The following is a 22,422-nucleotide window of genomic DNA, read 5'->3' on the forward strand; positions in this document are numbered from 1 at the left end:
TCTTTAAGAAATAATGGGAACAAGCAGCAAAGTCAGATCTACAAAATGTGACATTGCAAATCCTCGAGTATGGTACCTCTCTGCACCTAGAGCACTGGGACACACTCTGGGCGTTGGGGCTCTGCATGGCTGGCGGTATAGTGCCCGCTGTAGGGCAGTGCATGGCGACAATCGCTGTATGGGCCCATCTGCGATCACTTCTTAACTGCTGCTCTGTTTTTTTCTACCCTCTTTGCTTCCTCCCTCTTCCTCCCATGTGGCTGCGCTCCTAGTGAGGGATGATTTCTTTGGTAAGGCTGAGGTCTGCGCTCTCCTGTCAGTCCAGGCCTCACGATTGTTTGTGTCTTTTTTTTTTTTGCTGCAATAAAAGTTGTTATTTTTTGTTTGTTTGTTTTTTTTCTTTTTTTTATCTTGCAGGAAAATTAATTCTGGAGCAAAGGAGCCCTTAAATACTAAGTCTGTAACAGGGCTCCTAGCTCCTATGTGCCGTTTATAATACCGGTGTCCTCAAATGGGAGAGATGGGACTTAGTCTTCTTTAGATTCGGGGCCTGGGTGCGATTGTTACCTCTGCACTCCTATAGTTAATAAATCCTGGTGCCTTTTGAGCTGGGGCAACACAGCAAACAGCACACTCAGTACTGCCCTCTCCTGGAAGCAATCAGTAAAATCACACTTAAAATGCTATTTCTGGGGAAATCTTATTTTGTGCTTCTTTTTTTCTTACTGTCTGTGTTATGTCCAATAAGAGGGAAACATAGCAGAATAATGAGACTGTATGCGGGGAAAGGGATCGGGGGCTTATCTATCATTGCACGGTGACTAATTTACTGCTGTTCTTACAGGGATGGGCAAAGAAGTGGGCAATCTCCTGTTAGAAAACTCACAACTTCTCGAAACCAAGTAAAATGCTTGTTTATTTTCTTTAACCTAAGTAAACTGTTCTATAGTCATGTACAATGTGACTCCTGTGTGCATCTGTCTGATATTTGTTACACATGTATTAGATGATAGCGCTGGAATCATTGACTAACATCAACTATTACCTATCCATTTATCTATTATCTACTGTATCTATCCATCTATTATCTATCTATCTATTATCTATCTACTACCTATCTATTATCTATCTATTATCTATCTATCTATCTATCTATCTATCTATCCATCTATTATCTATCTATCCATCTATTATCTATCTATCTATCTATCTATCTATCTATCTATCTATCTATCTATCCATCCATCTATTATCTACCTATCTATTATCTATTACCTATCCATTTATCTATTATCTATCTATATATCCATCTATTATCTATCTATCTATTATCTATCTATTACCTATCTATCTATCTATCTATCTATCTATCTATCTATCTATCTATCATCTAGTATCTACCTATCCATGCTCTTACTATTATGTCATTTTTCAGGAATGCATTAAACATTGTTAAGAATGACTTGATAGCGAAGGTGGATCAGCTGTCAGGAGAGCAGGAGGTACTGAAGGGCGAACTAGAGGCCACAAAACAGGCCAAGTGCAAAATGGAGACCCGCGTGAAAGAGCTGGAAGAGGAACTTAAAAGGTAATGAATAACCATGTTATATATAAATATAAATATATATATAATTCCTTGATTTATACTTTTCATAAATTACTTTTTTTTTTTTTCAACTTTAAGGGTGAGATCTGAAGCCATTGTCGCTATGCAAGAGCCTAAGGAGGAGGTGGATGAGGTAAGTGACCCTGATATTCTGTAATGGACACATGAATTACATTTATCCGGTCCTATGTGGAATCTGTTATTTGTTAGCAGAGCTCCTCTCCCTTACAAGATAACATCCCGATTGCACAACGCAGGAGATTTACACGTGTGGAGATGGCTCGTGTCCTTATGGAGAGGAACCAGTACAAGGAGAGGCTTATGGAGCTACAGGAGGCAGTGAGGTGGACGGAGATGATCAGGTGATTGCGCTATTCCCAAATCGCAATGCTGGAGTAAGACCGCACTGAAAGGAAATATTCATTTTTGTAGATTTAACACATACACTATATCTATGGATGCACGTACACTGATGCTGTATTGAGCATCTATGGGACTGACAGAGACAAGCCAGTCCTTAAATATCTGTCAGTCCCACAGACAATTAGTGGAGCATTACCGCATTTCTGCGATATTCCTGTATTTAAGTTGGGGACACGGCACCTCCATTTTGGTGACTGATGAGTCCAGTAGAGATCATACATTTATCATCTATCCTGTGGATGTGTAACAAACCTCTGGTTTCTTGTTAGGCATCATTGTTGGAGAATTATAGTACCACAAAACCAACCAACACAACAGACATATAATGAGAAGACTAACATTGAATATCTCCACCATGATAGGTAATGCTGCTTATCTGATTGCAGGGCCTCGCGGGAACATCCGTCCGTCCAGGAGAAAAAGAAATCCACAATCTGGCAGTTGTAAGTATTAGTATGTGCCGTCCATGACTGTGTGAGGTTTCTGCACGGACAACTTTATAATCAAAGGAAAAAAGTCATTTGGCTGGAATAGGGAAACTTGGCTGAAATATCAAGGGCTCTGGTATGCTTCTATTTCCTAATATATGTCCTGCCTCTCCTGTGTGAACATCATGGGCATCTGACGCTTGTGGACCACCATTTATACGTAGTTAGACCCGCCGCCCTAGATCCAAATATATATATATATGTGCCCCTATATGCGCCAATATATACTGTATACTACAACACATTCCCATCATTGTTGTCTACAATGAGTCTAAAAATTCTATTTCCTTATTTTAAACAGAGGCACCCCCCCGATCAGCTGTTTCACAAATCCCATGCAGTTCCAAAGTAGTGCAACAATCCCACTATGTCCCACGTCATCTGAAGTGTATGGAGCGCCGTAAAGAAGCTCCGTAGGCTTTTGCAGTCGCCATGGCCGAGCCCGCTGCTCCGCGAGACTGGTGGCTATGAACTGATGTAACCTCAGCGGTCATCAGTGAGGTTACATCCTGGGTCTCATGTTGCACCATGACCGGCAGTCCGCGTGACCTGGTGCAATCACTGGAGTACGTTGGACTGACGGTCTGCGCTGCTGCCACATCACGTGGACGCCGAAAGATGGGTGGGGGAAGCAGTGAATATTCTTTTTATCCTCGGACTTTCGAGCATCGGGTCCCTGTGTCATAGACAGACCCGATGACGCTATGCGGCCGGCCAGTCACAGTAATGCCAGTAGCCAACATGGCTACTGTATTACTTTGTACGGCAGGCAATCCCCACATGCTGATTGGCTGTCTAACGGCCGCGAAACATGCTGGACAGGGACTCGAGCATTGCACTCCAGCACCCCCAATACTCGGCCGAGTAACGAGTGTGTGTGCATGAGTGCCCGTCCAGGTATAGAGCAATGGCGAGCGCTCATCACCAACTGAGGCCACAGATACCCATAGTACACTGACACTTTTGTTTGGTTTCCAGAGACGAATCTCGCCGTACAGCTCTTCAGTGACTACACAAACAATTTATGCGATCCTACAATTTACTCCAAGTAACCACATTATCTGTCTGCTTCATATTCCAGCTTCAGCAGGCTGTTCAGCTCTTCCTCCAGCCCACCTCCTGCGAAGAGGAATTACCCCCCAGTCAACATCCACTACAAGTCACCCACTCCAGCTGGGTTCAGCCAGCGCCGCAGTCACACCATGTGTCAGATATCCACCGGGGGGCGCACAATCGAATTCTTCCCTGATGAGTAAGTCAAGCTATCGCATGGTCTGTACTATATCTGAATCTGTACAGGGCCCCCTTCCTACTGTGTGTGTAATACTGCTGTCCTCTTGTGGGGTAGAGAGGCCTTTAGGACCCCTCATGCATCAGGTCCAGGGGTGAATGCTACCTTAGTGCCCCTATAGCTCTGTGCCTGATTATTTTTTCCTCTCATTCACTTTACTAGATATGGGGAAAAAAATTCTGCTTGGCTCCAGTCCCTGAGAGAGGCTAGTATACTGACAACAATGTACATGGGTCTCGCAATAACTCACCTTTAGGACACCGAGGCATATCACAGGAAATGGTGGCCGGTCATTGTCTCCCTGCAGGAAGTGGGACAGGTCTTATTATCTCAACAGGAAGTGGGAGCGGGTCTTATTATCTCTACAGGAAGTGGGAGCGGGTCTTATTAGCTCTACAGGAAGTGGGGGCGGGTCTTATTAGCTCTACAGGAAGTGGGGGCAGGTCTTATTAGCTCTACAGGAAGTGGGGGGTGGGTCTTATTAGCTCTACAGGAAGTGGGGGCGGGTCTTATTAGCTCTACAGGAAGTGGGGGCGGGTCTTATCTTTACAGGAAGTGGAGGCGGGTCTTATTATCTCTACAGGAACTGGGCGCAGGTCTTATTATTTCTACAGGAAGTGGGGGCAGGTCTTATTATCTCTACAGGAAGTGGGGGCGGGTCTTATCTCTACAGGAAGTGGGGGTGGGTCTTATCTCTACAGGAAGTGGGGCGGGTCTTATCTCTACAGGAAGTGGGGGCAAGTCTTATATCTCTACAGGGAGTGGGGGCGGGTCTTATTATCTCTACAGGAAGTGGAGGTGGGTCTTATCTCTACAGGAAGTGGGGTGGGTCTTATCTCTACAGGAAGTGGGGGCAAGTCTTATCTACAGAGAGTGGGGGCGGGTCTTATTATCTCTACAGGAAGTGGGGGCGAGTCTTATCTCTACAGGAAATGGGGGCAGATCTTTACAGGAAGTGGGGGCGGGTCTTATCTCTACAGGAAGTGGGGGCGGGTCTTATTATCTCTACAGGAAGTGGGGGCGGATCTTATTAACTCTACAGGAAGTAGAGGTGGGTCTTTGTTTTTACAGGGAGGGAGGGTGGATGTATGTCTCTACAGGAAGTGAGGGTAGATCTATGTCTCTACAGGAAGTGAGGGCAGGTCTATGTCTCTACAGGGAGGGAGGGCAGATCTGTGTCTCTACAGGAAGTGAGGACAGGTCTATGTTTCTGCAGGAAATGAAACCATATCTATGTCTCTAAAAGTGTAGTTGGATCTGTTTCTCTACAGCAAGTGTAGGTGGATCTTTATTTCTCAATAGGAATTATGAGCGCGTCTTTGTCCCTCTGGAGGAAGTGACTCTTTATGTCTACAGGAAGTGGAAATAGGACTTTAAATGTCTCTACAGGAAGTGGAGTAGGTCTTTGTCTCTGCAGGAAGTGGAGCAGGTCTTTGTCTCTCCAAAGGAGGTGGAGTTGGATTTTAGAAGAAACAATAGTGTATCACCTGCGCTTTTTTACAAAGCGCAGGTGATACACTATTGTTTCTTCTTTTTTCCTTAGCTTACAGGGTACGCACAGACCCTGTTTTTTATCACCAGCAGCTATTTCATATTCCCCGCTCCTCCTTCTCACCGTTCACTCTCCGAGCGCCAGTGTATCCCCCTCTTTTTGCAATTGGAGTTGGATTTTGTCTCTCTACAAAAAGTGGAGGCAGATCTTTGTCTTTCTGCTTCTGCTCTCCTGTCTTGTCAAATTTTATACAGACCTAACAGAGAGGCGAGCTTTCAGTTCAGGACAAACAGGTCATTTAACAAAGGAATGCGCAATGCATGCTCGGGATTTATAGAATGGCAGCTTTAGTACCAATAGTGCTGGCAGAATGTTGATGAAGAGGATCCATCCACTCAAAAATAAGTGGATGGCATGCTCCAGAGCAGGGGAACCGAGACAGTTCCTGCACATATGAGACTGGTATGTGCACCAAAAGCAGTTTTACCTTGTTGTGGCAGATGAGGGCAGGAAGACCATGCTTTTACTCTTAGCTGGAAGAGCAGGTGGTTAATAAATCATGTTTTACTGAATAATGTGTTTTCTTTTTCTAATGCTTTGTTGGATAATATTCAAAATCTTGCTTCTGGGCCCTAATACGCTAATATAATATGCTGATTTGATTTCTTGACCTTTACTAACAACGAACTAACAACTACATTTGAGGTTCCATAAAGTTTTTCAAAAGTGCCTGTTTATGTTTATGAGGATGACTGTCCCCTGTAGAAAAGTTCAGCTATGGCTATGTTATGTCTAGGACCACTATATACATGGACTTGGCTATTTAAGCACAGTCACGTCCCCGAGATTTAAAACAGAATTCGTATTACATATACATATCAGTGTTAGATCTCTTAAAGGAACACTAAACCTAGAAATAAATGATAAGATTTAACAAGTCATAATCTTGCCTGGATTTCTTCTCATTCTGCTGTATTTTCTGCATGTTCCTGAAATCTTCTAGAAAATAAATGTTGCAGAGAAAATAGTAGATACTTTCCTGCTGATCTCTTCCATTTTCGGCACAGGGTTAGGCTTAGAAAGCAGCGCAGCTTAATGATCTTCCTGTCCTGGTGCGACTCTCATATTTGCCAACAGTCCTGATTTTGGCAGGAAACAAAACGCAAAAGGGGCTTGGTTTAGTCAATCGTTGATCAAAAGTAGGCAGTTTTGTTGTTTTTGGAATGTTCTGATTTTGCTTACAATAATGTTGGTAAATACGCAGACAGGACCGAGGGGGGAGGCTCCTGCTGCAGTCATTTGTTTCATGGCCAGACACAAGAAAGTGAGGAGAAAAGGTACACGATTGAGATCTTAAAAAGATAAATTATTACTCATGAAATAGTGAGAATGAGTCATCTGTGTCCATTCTGAATCTTTCGGAATGCTGGGCAAACTGGACAGGGTGATTGTAGGGTGCTATGGCCTCTACATTTGCTTCCCATCGCTTGCCTATTGCTCATACGTTCTGCTCCTTCTGAGTTAAGATATCTGGAAAAAACATCAGCCTGAATCTCTAATCAGATGTTTTTATTTTGCATTAGGCTGTACACACAGAGGCTTTTTGCAGAAGAAACAAAGTTTTTGAGGATTTTCCAGATTTGGAGGAGGAATTTGAGAGCTTTCGCTCAGTTTCTGCTCAAAAACCTCTGTGTGCACAAAGCCTCTTTATTTCCAGATTGCTTTGCTCGGACGTGCGGTAACCTTACTAATACATTGCGGTTAACCCTCGCTGCTTTGCTTTCTGCTCTCCCCTGACGCCGGGCACCCTCTCTCCCTTTCTCTCTCCCTCTAGATTGAGAAGTAACACTGTGGCTTCTCTCCTCAGTGACTGTACCTCCACAGCTCGTCGCGAGCAGAAACGTGAGCAGTACCGCCAAGTGCGGGAACACGTGCGTAACGATGACGGTCGCCTACAAGCTTGTGGCTGGAGCCTGCCTGCTAAGTACAAGCAGGTTGGTGACTTTGGATGGGATATTAAGCGTTTGATTTCTGTGGACTCGTTGCCTACACAGTGGTAGATCCGATTTTATGATCCGAGCTATGTATATAGCATATAATAGTAAACCGATGGATTATTCATCCCAGAATTTGGCGTCCATATTATCCAAAATTTACTATACTATATTCCCCAGGAGCAGCGCCACACCTGTCAGTAGGCTATGTCTGGTATTGCACCCCATGATCATTCAACTGCAAATTCTGATAATGCCCCAAAATAGATCAGCATTATTTTTGGGCATATGGATAAGGAATTTTCTGAATAATTTACCCAGGTGGGACCTTAGGTTGCAGGCAATGGGGGAAGCCGATACCTTTATCCTTTCCATAAGTAATTGGTTTTGACAGAACCATTTTGTGTGTGTTGTTTAATAAGCTAAGCCCAAATGGAGGTCAGGAAGACAACCGCATGAAGAATGTGCCCGTGCCCGTGTACTGTAGACCTCTCGTAGAGAAAGACCCCACTATGAAGGTACTGTCATACCGTTACCTATGACTCTATTACCCCCTTTAGTGAAATGATCACTAAATGATCCTGCGCCCTTCTTCACAGTTGTGGTGCGCCGCCGGAGTGGATTTGACAGGCTGGAAGCCATTTGAGGAGGACATTATCACTGGGGTCAAAGCAACTACTGGTCGGGATCCATTAACGGCTGACCGTGAAGTAGAAGGAGAGAGCAAGAGCACCCACACCTCTCCGGAGAAGAAGAAGGTGAGGACACTGAGGCTGGTACCGGGGTCCCTGCTGCTCGGATCCTCGGCGATCAACTGATAGCTAAGCAAAAGTAACTAATTATCCTGCAGCGCCACCAAAGGTGAAATGAAGCATTACATAGTTCTTAATGAAATCTGTGGTATGTCTATGTAACAAGTGGACGCGATGGGTCAACCGGACTGAAAGACGCGCTTTCTAGCTATTCTCAACATCTCTCCAATAAAGGGGCCAAATTGGAGACCTCTTTACATTATTTCCAAAAATACCTAATAATGGTAGCCATGTTGATCATCATCTAGTAATGGCGGAACAGAGTTTTTAAAAATTTTGGGATTAGTTGCAATTTTTTTTTATTATAGCTTTTTGCTCCCCATGTCATCAATTTGGGTTTTCAATTTAAAGAGTATCTAAATATTTAAGTGGTTTTTTTTTTTTTTATATTGTATATAGCGGAGGTCCAGGTCCCGAGACCCTCACTGATTGCTCAACAGACAGCTGAGAAGTGTGCAGCTCGGGAGGCAGCCTATGACTTTCTATTGAATCCGCCCTCCTCCCGCGCTTCACACTTTTTCTGGAACACTTCTCAGCCAACTTTTGGGTAATAAGTGAGGATCTCAGGAACTGGCCCCCCACTTATTTATAGGCATTTAAAGTGCAGACAAAAACAAACGTTTAGTTACTCTAAGCACCCTGGTACTCACATAGAGATTAATGATTTCTATGAACTGGCCGAGCCCACGTGTAATGCCAGTGGTACGCAAATACAGCACATAAATTATTATTATTATTATTTATTGTTATAGCGCCATTTATTCCATGGCGCTTTACAAGTGAGGAGGGGTATACATAATAAAAACAAGTACAATAATCTATATAAAGTGCGTTCATCTTCCTCCCTGTCTGCAGACCAAGGACATCTATGAGGCAGATGCCACCTCCAGTCGTGTATGGATATTAACCAGCACTCTATCAACTAGCAAGGTTGTGATTATAGATGCCAACCAGCCTGGCACCCTGGTGGACCAGTTTACAGTTTGCAATGCCCATGTGCTCTGTATCTCCAGCATCCCAGGTAGGACAATGACCCATGGGTACCTATTGCCTTACTTTGATATTCCTCATCACCTGACTGTGTGTATTTCTCTGTCTCATGTAGCTGCCAGTGATAGCGATTACCCACCAGGGGAGATATTCCTGGAGGGAGAGGCTAATACAGAGGATGCAAGTGATACCGACGGAGTCCTAGCAGGAATCACCATTGTGGGATGTGCCACAAGGTGCAATGTGCCACGCAGTAACTGCTCCTCCCGGGGCGATACCCCAGTACTGGACAAAAGCCAAGGTTTGTGTTACTACTGAATGCTTTGTATACAGTGCCCCAGTAATAACACAGTATATATTGAGCTCCAGAGCTCCCTCTATTGGTGGCTGCAGGCAGTAGGCATATTGTCTTTTAAGTCTATGCAGAGTGTTTGGAGCTCTGTTCTGGAAATACTGAAAGTTTCTCAATATTTGTATCCCCATCTAAAGGAAAGCTGTCAGCACTTCATCTTCGCTGAACCACGGACAGCATCAAATAATGACAGTCTCCCTCATAAGAGAATGCTATGTTATACTCTGAAACAGGGAAACATTTCATAAAAGACATAAATGAGCCAGGCACTAGGCAGAGAACGCCAGGCAGAGGAAGAAGAGTCTGCTGGGCGGCGCACCTTTATCCAAAGCAGGTCTCTTCCTAATTATGAGTAGGGCGCGATTTGTCATTCAAGCCACGCTGGGCGGGAAATAACTGGGGGAGCCGACCAGTGGACTCTAGATTAAGCCTCATCTTAAGTCTTGTGATTACAACTCCCAGAAATGCCCACTTTAAGGGCACCATGGTAAAATGGTTAAAATTCAGTATGGCTAATATGGAGATGTTTTTGATTTTTCCTACCAGGGGAGGTTTCCACCGTAAGCAACGGAAAACTTACCCAGCATCAGTCGGCGGAGGAAGCCACAGAAGCATTGGAGGTACCAGAATCGTCAATCAGTGAGACAGAACCAGCGCCAGTTCGACCAGGACCCCTAACAGAACATGTATTCACGGACCCTGCCCCTGTGGCGAATGGCCGGCTGTGCAGGTATTTTAAGGCTGTGTAAATGGCGGTGCAGTAATACACGCCAGTGAGTACAGTCCATCCAAATGGTTTTTAAGATTAGGTAAAAAACTTACAAGACATTGAGAAAATGAATGCTTCAAAAAGAGCTCTACCATAGTCAGGGTGTTAGTTTTCTTTTTTGGTAGATAAAGCCCAGCAGGTACCACTGCTCATGCAGATAGTGTGTCTGATGGAGGGTAGATTGTGAGCCCCCAATGAGCACCAGGACTGATGTGAATACTGATGAGCCTTGTAGAGTTGCAGGAGATAAATAACCATGCATAACCTAATATAGGATGACATTTTTCAACTCTCAGCCTAATATTGTTGTAATGTTTTATTCTCAATACAAGTGAAAACGGGCACCTAAAGCCTGAAGGGAACACAGCGCAGCAAGAGATGGAGCCGAACCCCGAGATCCCCTCCGGCACTAGTGCTGCACCGACGATGTGGCTGGGAGCACAGAACGGCTGGTACGTGACTGAACCCCACAGCTGGTGCCAGCGGTGTATGCCATAGCAATGACACCCATAACCCTTGCCCACGTGGCGATCATCTCTGCTTACTTCTCCTTAGGATGTACGTTCATTCTGCCGTCTCCAACTGGAAAAAGTGTCTGCACTCCATAAAGCTGAAGGACTCGGTGCTCAGCATCGTGTACGTATAAAACCACCGCATGGGTTGTATCATCAGGGCTGGAGAATGGGTAAAAGGGCCCATCTTGTCCTGCTTTACAAATTGACATCTTAGTGCTGACTGTGGCTTTGCAAAGTTTACTATACTCTTATTAGGGCACTGTATGAATCAAACATTCCCCCTTATACATATTTGTTGGGTTGGCTGGCCCCTCCAAAATTGGTGGGTTATCCACATTATACGTGCATGTATTACTGCTGTATTTGGGCACTGTACTGCAGCATTATTAAGGCACTGCGTTACATTATTATTTTATTACTTATATGACACTCTTACTTTGCCTTTCCCTAAATAAAAAAAAATCCCCCTCCCACAAAAAAGGGACTTCTCAAGCAGGGATTTATACCCATACACCATAGTTCTGTACCAGCCTCTAGTGTAAATGACGCATCATCTTGTAACTCCCAGGCATGTGAAAGGACGGGTTCTTGTGGCCCTAGCAGATGGGACGTTGGCCATCTTCCACCGAGGAGAAGGTACGACATTGTAGATCTTTCTATTTTATGGAATAAGTACATCAGTAGTTATTATTACAGTGGCTTGTTTTATAGGGACTCACAAGTGCTAAAAAGCCACGTATGTCAGTATAGCTGGAGAAAGATGTGGGCAGCAGCACTGCCTGTAGGGAAATCCTCAAGTCCACCAGAAAGCAGGGCTTTCATCTTTTGTTAACAGAGGGGTCATAATGTCCATATATCCTAAATATGAGATATTGTGCTGCTGGGACATTCTCTTTAAATGGTTTTTTCAGCTTAATTTTTTTTTTTTAAAGTTTAGAATTGCCCCAAAAACATCTCTTCTAATAAATCCGACCACATTCCTCTTTCACACACTCCCTGGGTCTCCACTAGTCTCTATTTCCAGATCCGTCTCAAGCCCTAGGAAGGACTACTGAAGCCAAATGGCGTCCACTTCAGTTATTTTTAGTGCTTTATTTAAGATGGATTTTGGAACGGACCTGCCTGAAAAAGGCATCATGTTCATACACCCTGAACCTGATTTCATTACTGCTAGTATTTTGTACCTATAGTTTACGTGAATTGGAATAAGCATTGGGTAATAAAGAGTGTAAGAACTGATCATTGCTAATATATTCTATATTCCTCTTCATAAGACAAACAGTGGGACCTCAGTAACTATCACTTGATGGACCTCGGGCACACTCATCACTCAATTCGCTGTATGGCAGTCGTATATGACAGAGTATGGTGCGGCTACAAGAACAAAATATACGTGATTCAGCCTAAAACCATGCAAATACCGGTAAGTGGGCTCTATCTATCTATTACAAGTAAAGCTATGCCCTGTGATTCTATGATTTCTCCTTGTACTACCTTCAGAAATCATTTGATGCCCACCCTCGACGGGAAAGCCAAGTGCGACAGCTGGCATGGATTGGAGATGGGGTTTGGGTCTCAATCCGGTTGGACTCCACGCTGCGGTTATACCATGCCCACACCCACCAGCATCTCCAGGATGTGGATATTGAGCCTTATGTCAGTAAAATGTTAGGTGGGTGACGCTACCTCCTCAGTCCTTTATGGGAGAGAAGATAGCAGTCTTTAGATTTTGGAAGGATAGACACTAGAGTATTCATGGCTGTGTATAGAGGAGGACCTGAGATGTCATAATTAGTGATGAACAAACGTGCTGGGATAAGGTGTTATCTGAGCATGCTCAGGTGCTAACCGAGTGTATTCGGCGTGCTTGAATAATATGATCAAGTCCCTGCGCCTGCATGTCTCGCGACTGTTAGACAGGTGCAACACATGCAGGGATTGCCTAACAAACAGGTAATCCGTACAAGTGTTGCCGCTGTCGAACAGCCACGAGACGTGCAGCCACGGGGATTCAAACTTATTTTTCGAGCACGCCAAAGACACTCGGTTTGCACCCAAGCATGCTCAGATAACACCTTATCCCAGCACGTTCGCTCATCACTAATAGTAATCTGACACGTGATATAGATATATTATGTACCATCATTTTGTGAATGTTATCACACACAACTACTTATTATTTTCTCTTTTTATCATTGGCAGGTACTGGAAAATTGGGATTTTCATTTGTAAGAATAACAGCGTTGCTAATCGCTGGCAATAGACTATGGGTAGGAACTGGAAACGGAGTGGTCATCTCAATACCTCTCACGGAAAGTAAGTAATGATTAAATACCCTTCTTAAAGGGGTTATTTTCACACTTAAAGCCTTGTCTGCATTATATAATGAACATATAGATTTGCAAGCGATGGAAATATTGGAGCAGTATTCATAAAAACCAGCTGTAAAAAAAAAAAATAAAACTAGCGCACTCAGACTGATTGGTACATACTACACCCGCCTATTTACACTGAGCTAAATTATTTAGGAGTCATTTCTAAGAGGGCTGAATTGTAGTGCCTGAAATCAAAGAAGGAAATTGTATCCTGACTCCTCACTTTACAGGGAGAAGTATGGCACAGTGCTCATATAAAAATAAAGTACCAGCTACACAACCCATAATAAAGACCAGTGACTGACATTCTCCATATTCAGTTCTGGGCATATCAGGCACAAGAGACTAATCAAGCCAAGCATTTTATTATGACACAAACATGTTATACATTTACTGTTCTTTACCGTGAAGAAATTTCTTTACGATTTTCAAGATCTTTGCTTGCTGGTTATACATTATTGTTTACCAGTGCACGACAACCTATACAGACCATATATCTTCAACAGCTTACCACAGAGTCATAAGGCAGGGATCACATCATGGTTCGGCCACATGTTTGTGGCTCTATTTGTGAGTTTGTATGGAATCCCCAAGAAACTAGATTGAAGTGTGCTCCCTACAAGGCCGTGGACAATTATCAAATGGAAACAGTAGTGTAGTCTATTGCCCTATTGTTTCTAACTTCAAAGATGGATATGGACAAAAAAGCTAAAATGAAGGCCAAAGTTTCATTTTTTGAACTCTGTTTGATAATTAAATACTATGGCACCGTCATGGGCACGACATCAGTCCCATTTCTCAGGGTTTCAGATGGAATCCCCAGTGGAGTACCAAACTTGTTGTAGAAATGTAATGTGAATTCAACCTTAAATGCATCAGCAGCATAGATGCCACTACAGCCCTAGTAAAGAAGATTGCATACACTGGATATGTTGCAGCTCTCTGTCAGCCGCGAGGTTCATTGGATTTGTATGTTTTCAGCCTCTGTATATTAAATAGAATGTTTCCATTCACCGATATGAAAAAGTTCCATAATTGTTGATTGATATATCTGATCTTAATTATTTATGTACATCTTGAAGACCCTTAAAAATAGCAATTTCCCCAGTAAACATGTTATATTGAGTTGCAAAGTCACTGTAAATCAAATGGCAATAAAAGTCTGTCATCAGGGGCTTCCATAGCACTCGGTGGTCAACTGCTATCGTTGGGGATGCCACTTCTGACCTTGCGGTTGCAGAATAAATGTAGCATTACATATACAGCATGGACAATCTGGGTCTGCCAGACTATTATTGAGTAGCTCTCCATTATGCCTAATAAAAGAAATAAGGGTCCAAAGTAGAAGAACTCGAATAAGATATTCTGAATAGGAAATATATCCCCCCTTAATTCTAATTTCTATTGACTGACTACAGGCTGCAATAAACAGCAACCAATAATCTGCTGATATTACACAGGGCGATAATATAAAATCTGCAGCGGCTGTAGCGAACATTAGAAAGTGTATGTAATACCTGTATAATATATACTGTAAATTATTAAAAATAATAAAAATAATCAATTTAAGTAAATAATATTCTATATAAGTGTCATGTCAATAAGAGTCGGACTGTGGATCTACAAAGGGCTTTTATTATCTAGTCGTAGTCTGGTACTGTTGTATATTTCGTTTTGTATTACTTGATGTATTGCACATCCCAATATACAGGTTTTCCACCTCAAATCCTGCCAATAATTTATTCTTTGTGTTCTTCATGCTTTATCCCTTTCCTACCTCCCCATCCTTTTTCCTGTCCTCCTCCGGCCTATGAATACTCCCAACCCTTCCACCTCCGCTAGCGGTAGTCCTACACCGGGGCCAGCTGCTGGGGCTGAGGGGTAAGTGCTGGACCTGACTCTATGTTGCCTCATCCCATCTTTCCAACATGTCCTGTCTCCATCCTCATTTTTTCATCATTCTGTGGTATTCACAAAGGTGGCAGAACCTTTTCATGTGTTTTCGGATACTGGTATAAGCTTTTATAGAAAATGTTCTTAAAATGTGGACGACACAATCAAATGTAGGTTTGAGGAAGCTCAGTGACAACTTGGCTGCCATGATGCTCAGTTCTCCCATAATTGTGAATGTAAAACTTCCATAATTCGAGAGACTGAGATGCATGAAAGCATAAAGTAGGAAGATTTGTGGGTCCCCAGTGACACCAGGGACATGGTAAATTCACTAACTCTGCATTCCGATAATAGGATTGGCACCAGCTTCCTGCACGTGTACATGTATCCCCTCTTGTGTTGGTCCGATCAGCTTTCTCGTGAAGATCCGGTGGGCGCCTTCTATGAACTCTGAGCTTTAGTTCCTTCCATACATTGGATTCAGGTCCGGTGGTGGCTCGGCCATTCCAGCAGCTTTATTTTATGTCTCTGAAACCAATTCAGAGTTTCCTTGGCTGTGTGTTTTGGATCGTTGTCTTGCTGGAATGTCCACCATCATATTTAATCAGAATATCTCGGTACATTTGTCCATTCATCCTTCCTTCAACACAGTTGCAAAGTAATGATGAGACAATCGCTCACAACCTACCGATTCATGGAGGGGGCGATTGCTTAGTATGAAAACGGCACGAAAAAAAAGCTGGCGCAGGTCACACATGTACTGCAGTGCCTGACTTACAGCCTATTAGTGACACCCATACTAGTAGATTAGGCCGGCTGCCCAGCCTAATAAGTGCACCCCATGAGGACAGGCACCCTAGTTTACAAGGCCAACATTGGTGGACTTGACTGGACCCTGAATATTGCAGTTCCAGAACAGTGTATGGGATTTATATAAATCTCATGCCCAATTTTTATTTCGCTTACTCTAGACTGACCTGCAGTGTGAATTTAATATTTGCAACATGCCAATTGATCTTGCGGTAAATACGCATTTTATTTGTGGATTTTCCCCATAGATTTGAATGAGATGTGGTAAAATCTGCAGCAGAAAAGAAGTAAAGCGCCTAGTAACCCGTATGTGATCTGTTCTTTTTACGTGCCCATTGACTTATAATGAGTGATTCTGATCCAGAATACGGATCATAGTGCGTGCTGCGATTCCTTACACGTAGACCCCCAGTCCGTGTGTAAAAACGTTCATGTGAGCTACCATATTGACTTGCATTGGTCAGTGTGCTGTCAGTTTTTGGTACAGATATCAAATGGATGTTTAATACGTTCATCTCGCCTGAATGAACAATAACAGTGCCCGTTACACAGCTATCCACTGGGACACCGGCTTCCCACAACCTTTACTGGGTGTATGTTAAAAGGTTTCCATGCTATTCTATGGGAAACAAATGATACTGACTGATATGTTACTTTATTTTTTAAGGACAGTCTACAATGCATAAAATGGTTTTCTTTAACTCTCAGCTTCTATAATGTATAACCTAAGAAATACTATCATGGGATCCTTATAGTAGACAGTGACCACAATATATTTCTATAAGACACGTCCAGGTTAATGAAAACTGTGTGATCCTCCATTTCCCAAAGGGAAATCGAACACTTAGGCCGGGGTCACACATGCGTGTTTTATGGACGTAAGAGCGCAGAAACTACGTCCGTAAAACTCGCATTAAATACGGCACAATTATTCTCAATGGGGCTGCTCCTATTAGCCGTATATTACGGTTCAGTATTATACGGCTTTCTACGGCCGTACAAAATCGCAGCATGCTGCGTTTGTCAGCGTATTGCGCAAAAAAAATCGCCAATGAAAGTCTATGGGGGCGAGAAAAATACGGATTCCACACGGACCTGCAGTGTGACTTGCGAGAAATACGCAGCGGTGTTAGTGAAAAGCCGGTAATTCAATTGCCGGCTTTTCATTTCTCCTGCCTAAACCCGACAGGATGAGACATGGTTTTCATACAGTAAACCATCTCATATCCCCTTTTTTTTGCGTATTCCACACTACTAATGTTAGTAGTGTGTATGTGCAAAATTTCAGCGCTGTAGCTGCTAAAAGAAAGGGTTAAATGGCGGAAAAAAATGGCGTGGGCTCCCGCGCAATTTTCTCTGCCAGAATGGTAAAGCCAGTGACTGAGGGCAGATATTAATAGCCAGGAGAGGGTCCATGGTTATTGGCCCCCCCGTGGCTAAAAACATCTGCCCCCAGCCACCCCAGAAAAGGCACTTCTGGAAGATGCGCCTATTCTGGCACTTGGCCACTCTCTTCCCACTCCCTGTAGCGGTGGGATATGGGGTAATGAAGGGTTAATGCCACCTTGCTATTGTAAGGTGACATTAAGCCAGATTAATAATGGAGAGGCGTCAATTATGACACCTATCCATTATTAATCCAATTGTTTGAAAGGGTTAAAAAAACACACACACATGATTAAAAAGTATTTTAATGAAATAAACACAGCGGTTGTTGTAATAATTTATTGCTCTCTCAATCCATTTCCAGGCCCTCGCTTGGCAAAATAATAAACGCACAAGATACATACCTTCTGGTGAACCGTCTCGTCCCACGAGGTAATCCATCTGAAGGGGTTAATTATTTTACAGGCAGGAGCCCTGCTAATGCAGCTGTGTGCTCCTGCTTGTAATTCCCCGGCGAATGAATGAAATGTAGGTCATTGACCTACATTTCCTTCAGTCGCGGTGATGCGCCCCCTGGTGGATGTCCTCATATGACCTGGAGCGTGGGAAAAAGTTCCCAGGCTGCAGTTCATGAGAACATCCACCAGAGGGCGCCTCACCGCGACTCAATGTAAGTACAGATCCTGCTTTCCTTTCAGCACCCGGGGATTACAGGCACGAGCGAGTGGTTTATCGCAGCTCGTGCCTGTAATATTAGTTAACCCCTCCAGATGGATTACCTCGTGGGACGTGATCGGACATCTGAAGGTATGTATCTTGTGCGTTTATTATTTTGCCAAGCGAGGGCCTGGAAATGGATTGAGAGAGCAATAAATTATTAAAACAACCACTGTGTTTATTGCATTAAAATACTTTTTAATAATGTGTGTGCGTGTTTTTAACCCTTTCAAACAATTGGATTAATAATGGATAGGTGTCATAATTGACGCCTCTCCATTATTAATCTGGCTTAATGTCACCTTACAATAGCAAGGTGGCATTAACCCTTCATTATCCCATATCCCACCGCTACACGGGAGTGGGAAGATGGTGGCCAAGTGCCAGAATAGGCGCATCTTCCAGATGTGCCTTTTCTGGGGTGGCTGGGGGCAGATGTTTTTAGCCACGGGGGGGCCAATAACCATGGACCCTCTCTAGGCTATTAATATCTGCCCTCAGTCACTGGCTTTACCATTCTGGCGGAGAAAATTGCGCGGGAGCCCACGCCAATTTTTTCCGCCATTTAACCCTTTATTTTAGCAGCTACAGCGCTGAAATTTCGCACATACACACTACTAACATTAGTAGTGTGGAATATGCAAAAAAAAAGGGGATATGAGATGGTTTACTGTATGTAAACCATGTCTCATATCTAGTGTTGAGCATTCCGATACCGCAAGTATCGGGTATCGGCCGATACTTGCGGGTATCAGAATTCCGATACCGAGATCCGATACTTTTGTGGTATCGGTATCGAAACAACATTAATGTGTAAAATAAAGAATTAAAATAAAAAATATTGCTATACTCACCTCTCCGACGCAGCCTGGACCTCACCGAGGGAACCGGCAGCGTTCTTTGCTTAAAATGCGCACGTTTACTTCCTTCCGTGACGTCACGGCTTCTGATTGGTCGCGTGCCGCCCATGTGGCCGTGACGCGACCAATCACAGCAAGCCGTGACGTAATTTTCAGGTCCTCAATGCCTAATTCTAGGCATTCAGGATTTTAAAATTACGATCCGGCTTGTGATTGGTCGCGTCGCGGTCACATGGGCGACGCGACCAATCACAAGCCGTGACGTCACGGAAGGCAGTAAACGTGCGCATTTTAAGCAAAGAACGCTGCCGGTTCCCTCGGTGAGGTCCAGGCTGCGTCGGAGAGGTGAGTATAGCAATATTTTTTATTTTAATTCTTTATTTTACACATTAATATGGATCCCAGGGCCTGAAGGAGAGTTTCCTCTCCTTCAGACCCTGGGAACCATCAGTAATACCGTCCGATACTTGAGTCCCATTGACTTGTATTGGTATCGGGTATCGGTATCGGATTAGATCCGATACTTTGCCGGTATCGGCCGATACTTTCCGATACCGATACTTTCAAGTATCGGACGGTATCGCTCAACACTACGGTCATATCCTGTCGGGTTTGTGCAGGAGAAATGAAAAGCCGGCAATTGAATTACCGACTTTTCACAGATATCGCACTGAATGAAATATAAATACAGACTATATATATATATATATGTGTCTCAATGATATATATACACTGTATATATGTTTTCCCTAACATTTGAGCACATAAATCTATTAGATGTCGGTTTTGCAAGCCTGCGCGAAAATCTCGCAGTACGGATGCCATACGGATTACATACGGAGGATGCCATGCGCAAAATACGCTGACACACCCTGCCTACGGATCACTATTTTGGGAACATTTCTCCGTATTACGGCCGTAGTACGGACGTATAATACGTGGCGTATTGTCTTACGCCAAGTGTGACCCCAGCCTTACTGGCAGATTTTTAACTGATCTGATCTCTGGGTGTCCCAGGAGCGACATAACCTGGAGCCAACTTATTGTAGTACCATCCTGCAGTCATACTTTCTTCCATTTGTCTCTGGCTTTCTGCTAGTATATATTTTGCAGTTTAGCCAAAAATAAAGGACAGATTGGAGTGAGTATGACTGCAGGATCAGACTACGCAGTCTGTTGGCTATTACCAGTTGTGCACCCTGCATCGGATCTATAGAAACTATACAGTAGGACATTTTTTTTAATTAAAATCTATTGCTTAAGGTTTCATTTTACAGTATATACAGAGAATTAAAAAAGCAGTTCAGCACAGGCTTCCCACCTAGGTGTTTTGCATCTATCTCTATCCTCCTTCTTTCTTGATTGACAGCTGACTTTACAGTAGCCAGAGGTAGGTGCACTGAGAAAGGTCGACCACCCCAGCTGTGCACTGAGCACCTGTGCTTGGTTTGAACAGTCATTTTGTGCTGCTGACAGACTTCCTTTAGATTCAAGAGATCAATAAGTAACTTCCTTTCAGTTGAAGAGATGTGTCAGGATCATTCATTACTGATTACATATGCCATGCCCTGCAGTCCTCGAAGGATGGTGCGTCTCACGCCACGAATGGTGTGTTCCTCAGTTATTCCCTAAACAGTCCTAATACAAAGATGGCTACAGATGAATGGGCCAAGCATCTCTTCTCATGTGATGCACCTTTCATGTCTTCTATTTGACACCAAGACCAGGCTTTAGCAAATGTTGGTCCAGTAGGAACCTGGTTAGAGAAATCTCGAGCAGCAAATACTATGATATGTCCTACTAGACAAAGGTGGTTTGATGAGAAGAAAGCCTTCACATTTGGGTTGTGTCTACATGGGTCGGTCCAGTAAGAGCGCCATCTGTAGAGGCAGTGGATCTTGCCCTTGTAAGAGGCCACATCATATCACTTACTCCTTTTATGTGTTTTCAGCCAACAAGACGTCTCCTACATCATCTGGAGAAGTAGCCCGGGCCGGTGGTGGAGTCATCCACGTGTACAGCGATGAGAACAGTGAAAAGTCTGCAGGCAGCTTCATACCATACTGCTCTATGGCTCAGGCCCAGCTCTGCTTCCACGGCCATCGTGATGCCGTCAAGTTCTTTGTGTCTGTACCAGGTAACATCTACATATCTTTTTAGTTTTGATTACTGCAAATTAGGGTTCTCCACACTCCCCCTACACATTAGACTAATGTTAGCTGAACATGCTGATATCGATGGGTTCGGCTGTCAAATGCTGACAGCGGCATTTAACCGCTGCTCCCGGCTGCGCGGCCGGAAATGCGCACATCGCCGACCCCTGTCACATTATCGAGGGTCAAAGATGCGTCAGGATAGTAACCATAGAGGTCCTTGAGACCTCTGTGGTTACTGATGCCGTCTTGCTGTGAGCGCCACTCTGTGGTCAGCGCTCATAGCAAGCCTGCAATTCAGATCTGATGATCGCTGCTATGTAGCAGAGGCGATCGCGCTGTGCCTGCTTCTAGCCTCCCATGGAGGCTATTGAAGCATGGCAAAAGTAAAAAAAAAAAAAAAAAGTTTAAAAAAATATGAAAAAAAAATAAAAAAAAAATATAAAAGTTTAAATCACCCCCTTCGCCCCATTCAAAATAATAATAAAAAATCAAACCTACACATATTTGGTATCGCCACGTTCAAAATCGCCCGATCAATTAAAAAAAAAGGATTAACATGATCGCTAAACAGCGTAGTGATAAAAAAAATTAGAAACGACAGAATTACGTTTTTTGGTCGCCGCGACATTGCATTAAAATGTAATAACGGGCGATCAAAAGAACATATCTGCACCAAAGTGGTATCATTAAAAACATCAGCTCGGCATGCAAAAAATAAGCCCTCACCTGACCCCAGATCACGAAAAATGGAGACGCTACGGGTATCGGAAAATGGCACAATTTTTTTTTAACAAAGTTTGGAATTTTTTTATACCACTTAGATAAAACGTAACCTAGACATGTTTGGTGTCTATGAACTCATAATGACCTGGAGAATCATAATGGCAGGTCAGTTTTAGCATTTAGTAAAGCTAGCAAAAAAGCCAATCAAAAAACAAGTGTGGGATTGCGCTTTTTTTGCAATTTCACTGCACTTGGAATTATTTTCCCATTTTCTAGTACACGACATGCACTTTTGAACAACATCATTGATTTTAGCAACTTGTCCTGCAAAAAAGAAGCCCTCACATGGCCATATTGACGAAAAAATAAAAAGTTATGGCTCTGGGAAGGAGGGGAGCGAAAAACGAGAACGCAAAAATGGAAAAGGGTTGTCTTGAAGGGGTTAATATAGACTGGGGCTGTCTATCATGCCCTCTTTAGCAACGTCAGCTGATACGCCGCTGACAGTACAGGTAACCGACTCCCAGGCCCTATTATTTTGTTCCCAGGCTTTTCCATCATGTCCATCGCCTAACCATTGTGTGTATTGTCAGGTAACGTGCTGGCCACACTTAATGGCAGTGTGCTGGACAGTCCCTCTGAGAACCCAGGCACACCATCTGCAGAGACGGAGGAACAAAAATTGAAGAATGTGCTAGTTCTGAGCGGAGGAGAGGGATACATTGACTTCCGAATTGGTGAGTTCACGGTTTTATCTCTTTGTATCAGAA

At 43.5% G+C, this 22,422-nt stretch overlaps 1 protein-coding gene across 15 annotated transcripts in view; it reads left to right on the forward strand.

Annotated features, from left to right (window-relative positions):
• MAPK8IP3 (mitogen-activated protein kinase 8 interacting protein 3) overlaps positions 1–22,422 on the forward strand; it is a 54,449-nt gene that overhangs the window by 29,330 nt on the left and 2,697 nt on the right. For 6 of the 15 annotated variants that reach the window (XM_077274694.1, XM_077274692.1, XM_077274699.1 and 3 more), the window contains 22 exons: positions 273–290; positions 845–902; positions 1,436–1,588; positions 1,685–1,739; positions 1,817–1,968; positions 2,416–2,472; positions 3,599–3,769; positions 7,135–7,294; positions 7,717–7,812; positions 7,894–8,052; positions 8,962–9,127; positions 9,212–9,397; positions 9,995–10,178; positions 10,550–10,669; positions 10,773–10,853; positions 11,301–11,368; positions 12,007–12,155; positions 12,233–12,404; positions 12,935–13,048; positions 14,950–14,988; positions 20,725–20,910; positions 22,246–22,389. In XM_077274694.1, coding sequence (XP_077130809.1) covers positions 273–290; positions 845–902; positions 1,436–1,588; positions 1,685–1,739; positions 1,817–1,968; positions 2,416–2,472; positions 3,599–3,769; positions 7,135–7,294; positions 7,717–7,812; positions 7,894–8,052; positions 8,962–9,127; positions 9,212–9,397; positions 9,995–10,178; positions 10,550–10,669; positions 10,773–10,853; positions 11,301–11,368; positions 12,007–12,155; positions 12,233–12,404; positions 12,935–13,048; positions 14,950–14,988; positions 20,725–20,910; positions 22,246–22,389 — 2,688 coding nt within the window. The remainder of the gene's footprint in view (positions 1–272; positions 291–844; positions 903–1,435; positions 1,589–1,684; positions 1,740–1,816; positions 1,969–2,415; positions 2,473–3,598; positions 3,770–7,134; positions 7,295–7,716; positions 7,813–7,893; positions 8,053–8,961; positions 9,128–9,211; positions 9,398–9,994; positions 10,179–10,549; positions 10,670–10,772; positions 10,854–11,300; positions 11,369–12,006; positions 12,156–12,232; positions 12,405–12,934; positions 13,049–14,949; positions 14,989–20,724; positions 20,911–22,245; positions 22,390–22,422) is intronic. The other 9 variants (XM_077274705.1, XM_077274696.1, XM_077274695.1 and 6 more) reach the window with 6 other exon arrangements.

This window comes from Ranitomeya variabilis, chromosome 7 (genome assembly GCF_051348905.1).
Source record: "Ranitomeya variabilis isolate aRanVar5 chromosome 7, aRanVar5.hap1, whole genome shotgun sequence".
Lineage (NCBI taxonomy): Eukaryota > Metazoa > Chordata > Amphibia > Anura > Dendrobatidae > Ranitomeya > Ranitomeya variabilis.